The sequence below is a fragment of the Mandrillus leucophaeus genome, unplaced genomic scaffold, assembly GCF_000951045.1.
Source record: "Mandrillus leucophaeus isolate KB7577 unplaced genomic scaffold, Mleu.le_1.0 Scaffold1017, whole genome shotgun sequence".
Classification (NCBI taxonomy): Eukaryota; Metazoa; Chordata; class Mammalia; order Primates; family Cercopithecidae; genus Mandrillus; species Mandrillus leucophaeus.
In genome coordinates, this window is record NW_012098288.1 from 116,278 (window position 1) to 127,453 (window position 11,176).

Here is an 11,176-nt window from a genome sequence, read left to right on the forward strand (position 1 = left end):
GTGGGTTTTACATATCATCATACAAATGCAGCATAGTTTGAGATGTTATTTACTGGATTCATTTACTTACAACCCACCTGCCAAGATGCAGTTCCAGAGAGATGCAGCTACAGACTGAAAGAGCTGTTGACCCCTGAACACTGTGGAGGTTGGGGCACTGAGCACTGGTGCAGTTGAAAACCTGTGTAGAACTTTTGCATTTCTAACTTAAGTACTAATAGCTTACTTTTGACTGCCAGCCTTAGTGATAAAATAAATAGTTGATTAACACTGTGTTTAAGTTATTTATATGATATACTCTATTATTCCAATAAAGCATGCTAAAGAAAAAAATGTTACTAACAAAACTATAAAAATGAGAAAATATATTTGCAACTTATTAATTGCTTGCTCACAGGTGACACACACAGAAGAAAATATAAGTGGATCTGCAAATTTCAAACCCAATTTATTCAAGGGTTAACTGGGCCAGGATGAATGTAGCAGTCCCCATCTGTAGTCTAGGGCTTTCCACTTTGCTGTACCTCTGCTCACTTAGAATGGCAGTATACATGTCTTATGTTCTTTACGGTCTTGGGCAGAGAACTCTGCCTGCATGCATTGCTGGCCAAACGGCCTGGAATGTATATCACTTAGAAAGTGCTATGATTTGACACTGTCCTCCAGAATCCATCTGTTGTAAAGTTAATTCTCAGTATAATGGTATTGCCATGTGGGGCCTATTGGGATGTGTTTAGGTCGTCAGGGTGGAGCCCTCTAGTGGAATACATTAATATCACTATAAAAAGGGATTAAAAGGCTGGGATCTCTCTGTCTCTCTCTCTCTCTCTCTCTCTCTCTCTCTTCTGTTCCTCTGTCATGATAAACTATGGCCTTCCTTCCTTTGAAGGACCCAAAACTCCTGGACTCATCTTGAAAATGGAGAAAGCAGACCTTAACCTGCCCATGCCTTGATCTTAAATTTCTCATTCTCCAGAAATGTGAGAAAATAAATTTCTGTTCTTTATGAATTGTACAGTGACAAGGAATCTGTCATAGCAGCTTGAAATAGAACAAGGGAGACACCTGACAATCAGTGAGGACAGGATGAGGTGTATACATACCTCAGCTTCCTCATCTCTCAGGTGGAACAGCCCAGAGGAATTTAGTCCATGTTTCCACGTGTGGTTGATCTTCGGTTCTCCTGAGTCAGGTGGGTTGTTGATGTGTCTTTTACCATTCATCTTCTGTTCCCTTCCTCACTTTCCTCCTTTCCTTCCAGTGTAAATTTGCTGCTTAAATGGGAATCATCATTGCTGGTGGACTGAAACTAAGATAGTAAAAAAAAAAAAAAAAATTGTTATTCTTTTGTATGAGGGGTATTAATCATCTCAAGTCTTATCATTTCTTTATCTTTGACATGTACGAATATTCAGGAAACAATTTGTCTTTACCAATCTATTCTAGATTGAATTTATGCAATGATTTTTTTTTTCTGGGTATTAAAACCAAAAGTTAAGTTGTAAGCCACCAACCAGCTGAATGGACTCCTCTCTTGGCAGAGAGAACTTCAAAGAAATCTGAAAAACTAGGTTAGGACATGACTGGCAGTTGGATTTAGATGTGCCTCATTATGCTCGCCACCCTTTGGGGTTCAGACAAAACTGACCAGCATTATCACTACAGCTGAGATCTTTGGACTGATAAAACAGATACTTTGTAGCAATAAGATACCATACTCCAATATGACAGATAATAGGCCCTGAAGAAAATCTAAATATTTTACCCCAAAAGTATTTCTTTGACCTATTCGGAAGTGGCCCTGCAAAGCTGCCTATTGTGGGGAAAATTTGCATTCTATAGAGAATCTCCTCCCGTTACTAAGTCTTTTTTAAAGAGTCTGACATTTTATAAAGGTCTGATAAGCAACATTCACCATCTACTTTATTTGCTACCCATAGGATTCATCTACATGACAAGAACCTTTGCTTCCACACCCCATTTTCTAGACTCAAGCATTTCTTTATGATGAATTCAACTCTTTAGACAGAGCTTAACTCTTTCAACCAGTAGCCAGTCAGGAAAGCTTTGACTCCACCTATGACCTGGAAGCCCCTGCTTGAAGCTTTCCGACCTTTCCAGGACAAACTAATGTATATCTGATATGTATTGATTTATGTCTTTGCCTGTAATTTCTGTGTCTCCCTAAAGTGCATAAAACCAATGTGCACTTGGGCACATATTTACAGGACTTCCTAAGTCCTGTAAATCCAACCACCTTGGGCACATATTTACAGGACTTCCTAAGGCTGTGTCACAGGACATAAGTCATATTTTTGGCAAAATAACTCTGTAAATTGATTGAGACCTGGCTCAGATACTGTTTTGTTTATACTGGGTCACAAACTTTGAAAATCCTCTAAAACTACCTACACATCAATATATTAATCTACATTAGTGACATTGGAGTGAGTGAGCACACTCCAACAGATAAAAATCACAAGTTAGAGGAACCTGAGTCTGAGATTTTGTCCAGCTCTCTTGATTCATAAAAATACTTCGTGATTTTTTAAATTTTACTTTAGAGAAGGACAACCCTGGGGAATATGTTTCTTGTTGGTGGAATCAATCATGTCCCACCCCAAAAGATGTCCATGTCCTCGTCTCTGGAACCCAAGTGTTATAGGAGCTATTAAGAAATTATTTTAGGCAAAGAGAGAGGAAAGGGGGTCCTTGGGAAGGTTTTGTTTCTTTTAGAGCATCTCTAGAAAAGCTTCTTGTCTAGCAGGAAAGCTCTGGCTCTTAGAGCCAGGCTTGGAAGCTTTCCTATGCAAATGCCAGCCATTAGAAACTGAATTCACCCAAACATGGCGATTCCCACCATCTTCTTCCTTGTCAACACTTGTGCTTGGAGAAAAACCTAGAAAGATGCTGTAGGAAGTGGAGAGCAGCAGCACCCCACCGTTAAGCTTTCAGACAGGACTGAGAACCACATGGTTAGATAGCCCATACTTCAGGGACAGATGAATTCTATTTTCCGAGGGAGTACTAGAGAATCCTGCTTCTACTATCAACTTTCCTGACTACTATGTCCTTGGCTTTGAAAGGCTGTAGTGTAAAAGTTAATCGTAGGAATTCAGTAATTCTCGTCATGTCCAACAGAACCAAGAAACCAGGAGGGAAAGGCACTCAGGGTGCAAAATATTGTTGCTAGAACTCAGTTGAAATAGGCCCTATTATCCCATGGATCTAATGTTTATGTTTTTTTGAATAAACATAGAAACTGACTCCCCCAGTCTTAAAACTCAAAATAGTTACATTTGTTAATCTGAGTTCTTTTTTCAGGAAACCAATCATCAGGCCTCTAGATACTATCAAGGACCTGAAAGTTATATATCACTGAATTGGAAGAGTGAGACATCAGACCCTTTGCCCACTATGATTGCCTAACTGACCTCCTGCTTCCTGTTGACCAAATTATCTTCCTTACCCCCCCATTCCTGTTTTCCCACATTTCTTCCCTGCTATATAAACCCCTAATTTTAGTAGTTCAGGGAGATACATTTGCGAATTGTGCCTCATCTCCTCGGCTGCAGCACCTGAGTAACACCTGTTCCTTGGCAATGCTTGTTGTCTTAGTGATCAGCTTTCTGTGTGGTGAGCAGCAGGATCTTCACTGAATCCCCGGTATTTCAGAAACAAAATTCTCTGCAAGCTTCACTGCTTTGGCTTATTATAACCTGAAATCAAATTGATCCACAACTTCTGAGATAACTTGACATAATTCTAGGATTCACTTTGTCCACCACTGCTGACCAGCCTGAGCTTGCCAGCTCCCAACCCTTGCTAGTGCCAATGAACTTTCTCAAAGAGTCATAGGTAACATTTTCCCTTTCCCATAAAATGCTTACTTCTCTTTGTTCTTCCAACATATTGAAGACCATTGAGTTTTCCTGTATGTCTCATTTGGCAAATACTTCTTTGCAAGTAAACATTAAATTTAGAGATTCATCTCTACATTTTACTTAGACTTCAGTAGTTTAGACTCTAATTCTCTGTATTAAGACAATTCCTGCTTAGAATATCTATAGTGGCTTCTTCTCTGTTATATGAATTCCAACTGAAGCCATAAACTAGACTCCTCAGGTGTCATGATCTCTGTATGCATTAAATCAGGAGAGGCATTGCTATGTCTGTGCAGCTGGGGCTGAGAAAAGAAAAAGAAATTGGGATGCAGAGGTGACTTCATGTCTCCCTCTACCAACACCATCAGAGTGTGGCTGCATCTGATGAACACTCTCAGCCCATGGAGGCATCAGGAGGAGCAGCTGGGACAGTCCAGCCTCACACATCTGCTTCCCTGGGGGTTTATGTTCGGGTGTGTAACACTGTGGGAGGGTAACTATTACGCTGTTGACAGTAATAAACTGCAAAATCTTCAGGCTGCAGGCTGCTGATGGTGAGAGTGAATTCTGTCCCAGATCCACTGCCGCTGAACCTTGATGGGACCCCACTTTGCAAATTGGATGCATCATAGATCAGGAGCTTAGGGGCTTTTCCTGGTTTCTGCTGATACCAGGCTAAATAACTGCTAATGCCCTGACTCGCCCGACAAGTGATGGTGACTCTGTCTCCTGCAGATGCAGACAGGGAGGATGGAGACTGGGTCATCTGGATGTCACATCTGGCACCTGAGATTGGAAACATAAAAACAAATATCCACACAATTGTAAGAGAAGTTCCCTGAAGAGCCAGGCTGTACTGAACACACTGGGCCAAGTAAATTCCTAATGTTCCCCTTCCTTACCTGGGAGCCAGAGCAGCAGGAGCCCTAGAAGCTGAGCGGGGACCCTGATGTCCATGCTGTGTCCAGACTGGGTCTAACTCCTGCACGAAGTGTAACCAGCCTATTAAGAAGTCTTCAGGGCAGGAGGATGTGCCCTGCGAACATGCAAATGAGCAGAAGATGGGGCAGACGGGGCACAGCTGCAGGGCTAGCTCATCAGAATAACTCAGTACCAGCTCAGTGTCCCCAGGTGTTCCAGGTAAGAGCAGGGTAGCACAAATTTGTTGGCAGACAATGTGTTTCTACTGGGGACTATTTTGTTATGAGAGACAATTTTTTGGTTTTTTTTCTTTTGACAGTTTGAAATATTCCTCAGGAGTCGATGGAGTAATGTATTTCATTGGTGTATGGGGATTACTTAGGAGAGCATTCTTGTTTGTAGGAAATACATAATAAAATGTTAAACGGTATGATTCTCAGGTCTTCAAAAGACTCTCAAATGATTCTTGTTAGGGAAGGGGGTACTTTGTCCTATACTTGCAACATTTCTGTGAGTTTAACATTGTTCCTTTGTAAAAAAATTAAAAATAAAATATATTGACATGATGTTATGTATATTTGTAAGTGGTAGGTAATGGTGTTATGCCATTGTTCTTACCACTATAAGATCAAGCAGTTTACTACGGATGCACAGAGATGATACCATGTTTTCTCAATGCGTGCAGCACTCACAGATCCACCATTATCCAGAGCTGCAGGTCTCTGTAATACCCAGAGACTAAATGGGCTGCAGCTTATTCTTGTTTTGGGCACCTTCATAGTCTACCTTCTTTTCTGCCACTGAGTGTTATTACCCAAATTTCATCTCTTTTAGTGAGGGTGGCCACTGCACGGAGCATGTCCCTGCCATGCACCATCAATGCCACTTTCTTCTTTTACTTTTCATCAGTTATTGGGACATCACCATGACCCAGACACCAGCAACCCTGTTAACATTTTTAGGAAAGAGACACTGAATCTCTTATCAAGCAATTGCCTATGTACATGGAGAAAGCAGTTTGATCCAAATGAAACTGGAAATGATTTGCAATCATTATATTGCACATCTCTAATGTACCCAAAAATGTCCCAACCTGGCTCAGTAGCACGGGAAGTGGATCTAACTATATGAACATCAGTGGGCTGCAGCCTAGGGCTGTGCAAAATTTTACTGATGCCTGACTTGGTGAGCCAAATCACAGTGCTTCCTCCCTTCCTGCAAATCCCATGCACAAACCTTCCTGCAGCTTTGTAAGCCACCAGAATTTTAAGGGACTTGGTTATATTGCAAGAAAGGAAGAAAGTTTCATTTGTTCTCTAAATAAACTGACAAAAGGAAGAATAATAAGAGAAAAGGCAAACAAAATTCATCTGAAATGCAGCAGGATATCATAGCAGGGTGATTCCCAGATAACTCAGTGAGATCCAGTTGTTCATATTTCCTTTCTAGGGAAGAGGGAATTGGGAAGTGTTGGCAACCTGGAGAGAATAGATGAGAATAGAAGTGCATCCTCAAAAGGACAGGTAACAGCCTGCCTGTATAATGTATCAATTCCCAGTCTCTTCTATTTTTGATTCCTGTTTTGTGTTAAACATAAACATATCCTGATACAAAAATTCTCAGGAAGAATTTTCTTGAAAATTGGTTTCCTTCTGAAAAATTTGGTTTTAGGCAGATAAAGGATATTTAGGAATAGCCTTTTTGTGCATTTGCTGCTTTCTAAATGACGTGGGTTTTACATAATCATCATAAAAATGCAGCATAGTTTGAGATGTTATTTTCTGGATTCCTTTACTTGCAACCATTCCTTTACTTACTGCCAAGATGCTGTTCCAGAGAGATGCAGCTACAGACTGAAAGGGCCGTTGACCCCTCAACAACGTGGAGGTTGGGGCACTGACCACTGGTGCATCAGATGAAAACCTGTGTAGAACTTTTGCATTTCTAACATAAGTTAGAAAGGCTAGACTGCTAGGCTTAGTGATAAAATATAGTTGATTAATACTTTTTAAGAGTTATTTATATCATATACTCTATTATTCCAATAAAGCATGCTAAAGAAAAAATGTTATTAAGAAAACTATAAAAATGAGAAAATATATTTACTACTTATTAAGTGCTTGCTCACAGGTGACTCACATGTGAGAAAATATAAGTGGATCTGCAAATTTCAGACCCAAGTTATTCAAGGGTTAACTGTACCAGGATGAATGTAGGAGTCCCCCTCTGTAGTCTACGGCTTTCCCTTTGCTGTACCTCTGCTCATTTCCAATGGCAATATACATGTCTTATGTTCTTTACAGTCTTGGGCAGAGAATTCTGCCTGCATGCATTGCTAACCAAATGGCCTGGAATGGGTATCTCTTAGGCAAGTTCTGTGGTTTCAGAGTGTCCTCCAGAATCCATCTGTTGGAAAGTTAATTCTCAGTGTAGAGGTAACGCCATATGGGGCCTATTGGGATGTGCTTAGGTTGTCAGGGTGGAGCCCTCTAGTGGAATACACTAATGTCACTATAAACAGGCATTGTAGTGCTGGGATCCCTCTCTTTCTCTCTCTCTCTCTCTGTCTCTCTCTCTCTCTCCTGCTCGTCTGTCATGTTAAGACATGGCCTTCCTTCCTTTGAAGGACCCAAAACTCCAGGCATCATCTTGAAAGCAAAGAAAACAGACCTTAACCTGCCCATGCCTCGATCTTAAATTTCCCATTTTCCAGTCGTGTGAGAAAACAAATTTGTGTTCTTTATGAATTACACAGTGACAAGGAACCTGTTATATCAGCTTGAAAGAGAACAAGAGAGACAGCTCACAATCAGTGAGGACAGGATGAGGTGTACACATACCCCAGCTTCGTCATCTCTCAGGTGAAACAGCCCAAAGGACTTTAGTCTGTGTTTCCACATGTGGTCGATCTTCAGTTATCCTGAGTCAGGTGGGTTGTTGATGTATCTTTTACCATTCATCTTCTGTTCCCTTTCTCATTTTCTTCCTTTCCTCCTAGTGTAAATTTGCTGCCTAAACAGGAATCCTCATTGCTGGTGGACCCAAACTGAGATAGTAAAAAGAAAATCATTAATCTTTTGTATGAGGGGCATTTCTCATCTGAATTCTAATAATTTCTCTTTCTTTGACATGTAGGAATATTTAGGAAGCACTTAATTTTTCTTTACCAATCTATTTCAGATTGAATTTTTGCAGTGATTTTTTTTTTTCTGTGTGTTAAAATCAAAAATTAAGTTATAGGCCACAAACCAGCTGAATGGACTCCACTTTTGGCAGAGAGTACCTCAAAGAAATTTGAAAAACTAAGTTAGGCCATGATGACAGATGGGTATAGATGTGCTTCATTGTACTCTCCTGACCAAACAGATGCTTTGTAGCAGTAAGATACCATACTCCAACATGATAGAGAATAGGCCCTGAAGAAAATCTGAATATTTTACCCTAAAAATATTTCTTCATCGTATTCTGAAGTAGCCCTGCAAAGTTGCCTGTAGTGAGGGAAATTTTCATTCTTGAGAGAATCTCTTCCGCTTACTAAGTCTTTTCCTGAGAGTCTGATTTTTTTTTTTTTTTAAACGTCTGATAGGCACCATTCACCATCTACTTTGTCTGTTACCCACAGGATTCTTCCACATGACAAGAACCATGGCTTCCACACCCGCTTATCTAAACTCAAGTATTTCTTTGTGATGAATTCAATTCTTTAGGCAGAGCTTAACTCTTTCAACCAGTGGCCAGTCAGAAAACCTTTGAATCCATGTATGATCTGGAGCCCCTGCTTCAAGATATCCTACCTTTCTAGGACAAACTAACCAGCATTGTCATTACAACAGAGATCTTTGGACTGACAAAACAGATACCTTTTAGCAACAAGATACCATACTCCAACATGACAGATAATAGGCCCTGGAGAAAATAAAAATATTTTACCCTAAAAATATTTATTTGACATATTCTGAAATGGCCCTGCAAAGCTGCCTGTTGTGGGGAAAATTTGCATTCTATAGAGAATCTCCTCCGCTTACTAAGTCTTTTCCAAAGAGTCTGACATTTTTTAAAGGTCTGATAAGCAACATTCACCGTCTACTTTACTTGCCACCCATAGGATTCATCTACATGACAAGAACCCCCCGTTTTCTAGACTCAAGCATTTCTTTATGGTGAATTCAAGTCTTTAGGCAGAGTTTAACTTTTTCAACCAGTAGCCAGTCAGGAAAGCTTTGACTGCACCTATGACCTGGAAGCCCCTTCTTCATGATATCCTACCTTTCCAGGAAAAACTAATGTATATTTTATGTGTATTGATTTATGTCTTTGCCTGTAATTTCTGTGTCTCCTAAAGTGCATAAAATCAATGTGTAATCCAACCACCCTGTGCACATGTTTGCAGGACCTCCTAAGGCTGTGTCACAGGCCATAAGCCATATATTTGACAAAATAAACCTGTAAATTGATTGAGACCTGTCTCAGATAGTGTTTTGCTTACATTGGGTCACAAAATTTAAAAATGCCTAAACTGCAGCAGCCCGGCATTCCTCCAGGGCCTCCTCCCCCAGGATCTTGCTTCAAGTACTGGAAATCTGGCCACTGGGCCGAGGAATGCCCACAACCTGGGATTCCTGCTAAGCTGTGTCCCATCTGTGTGGGACCCCACTGGAAATTGGACTGTCCAACTCGCCTGGCAGCCACTCCCAGAGCTCCTGGAACTCTGGCCCAAGGCTCTCTGACTGACTCCTTCCCAGATCTTCTCGGCCTAGCAGCTGAAGACTGATGCTGCCTAATCGCCTCAGAAGCCTCCTGGACCATCACAGACACTCTGGGTAACTCTTACAGTGGAGGATAAGTCCGTCCCCTTCTTAATCAATGTGGAGGCTACCCACTCCACATTACCTTCTTTTCAAGGACCTATTTCCCTTGCCCCCATAAGTGTTGTGGGTACTGATGGCCAGGCTTCTACACCTCTTAAAACTCCCCAACTCTCGTGTGAACTCAGACAACATTCTTTTATGAACTCCTTTTTAGTTATCCTCATCTGCCCAGTTTCCTTATGAGGTCAAGACGTTTTAACAAAACTATCCGCTTTCCTGACTATTCCTGGGCTAGAGCCACACCTTATTGCCACCCTTTTCCTCACTTCTAAGCCACCTTCCCATCTTCCCCTTGTGTCTCCCTGACTTAATCCACAAATATAGGATACCTCTATCCCTCCCTGGTGACTGATCATGCACCCCTTACCATCCCGTTAAAACCTAATCACTGTTACCACCAGAGCCTGTTATCACCCACCTGTTACAACATGGCCTCTTAAAGCCTACAAATTCTCCTTACAACTCCCCTATCCTACCCATCCAGGAACCAGACAAACCTTACAGGTTGGTTCAGGATATTTGCCTTATTAATCAAATCTTCTTTCCCATCCACCCTATAGTGCCAAACACGTATACCCTCCTATCTTCAATACCCACTTCCACAACTCACTATTCTGTTATTGACCTCAAAGACACCTTCTTTACTATCCCCTTGCATCCCTTCTCTCAGCCTCTTTTTGCCTTTACTTGGACTGACCCTGACACCCACCAATCCCAACAACTCACCTGGACTGTTTTATCCCAATGCTTCAGGGACTGCCCACGCTACTTTGGCCAGGCCCTTTCTCATGGTCTGCTTTCTGTTCACCCATCTGCCTCCTACCTTTTCAATAGTTTGATGTTCTTCTTTGCAGCCCCTCTTAGCAATCTTCCCAGCAGGACATTATCCTGCTTCTTCAACATCTCTATTCAAAGCAGTACTGAGTATCCCCCTCCAAGGCCCAAATTTCTTCCCCTGGTGTTACCTATCTCGGTTTAATCCTCCATCAACATACACGCACCCTTCCTGTAGACCGTGCTCGGTTAATCTCCCAGACCCCAATCCCCACCACCAAACAACAACTCCTTTCCTTCTTAGGCATTGTTGGATATTTCTGACTCTGGACACCAGGGTTTGCTATCCTAACCAAACCACTTTACAAGCTCACAAAAGGTAATTTAACTGATCCCTTAGACCCTAAGTCTTTGCCCCATTCTTCTTTTTGCTCTCTCAAAAAGGCCCTGGAGACAGCTCCCACACTAGCACTCCCCGACTCGTCCCTTCCTTTTTCCTTACACACAGCTGAAATACAAGGCCGTGCTGCTGGAGTCATCACACAAGAGCCAGGCCCATGGCCTGTTGCCTTTCTATCAAAACAGCTTGGCTGAGTGCAGTGGCTCACGCCTGGAATCCCAGTACTTTGGGAGGCCGAGGCGGGCGTATCACGAGGTCAGAAGATCGAGACCATCCTGGCTAACACGGTGAAACCCTGTCTCTACTAAAAATACAAAAAATTAGCCAGG

General features: G+C 41.7%; 1 gene segment (V, D, J or C); it reads right to left on the reverse strand.

Annotated features, from left to right (window-relative positions):
• Nucleotides 1-4,347: 4,347 nt before the first annotated feature.
• Nucleotides 4,348-11,176, reverse strand: part of LOC105537028 — a 250,840-nt gene continuing 244,011 nt past the window's right edge. The window contains 1 exon segment of the V gene segment in view: nt 4,348-4,670. Within this exon segment, the coding sequence occupies nt 4,348-4,670 (323 nt within the window).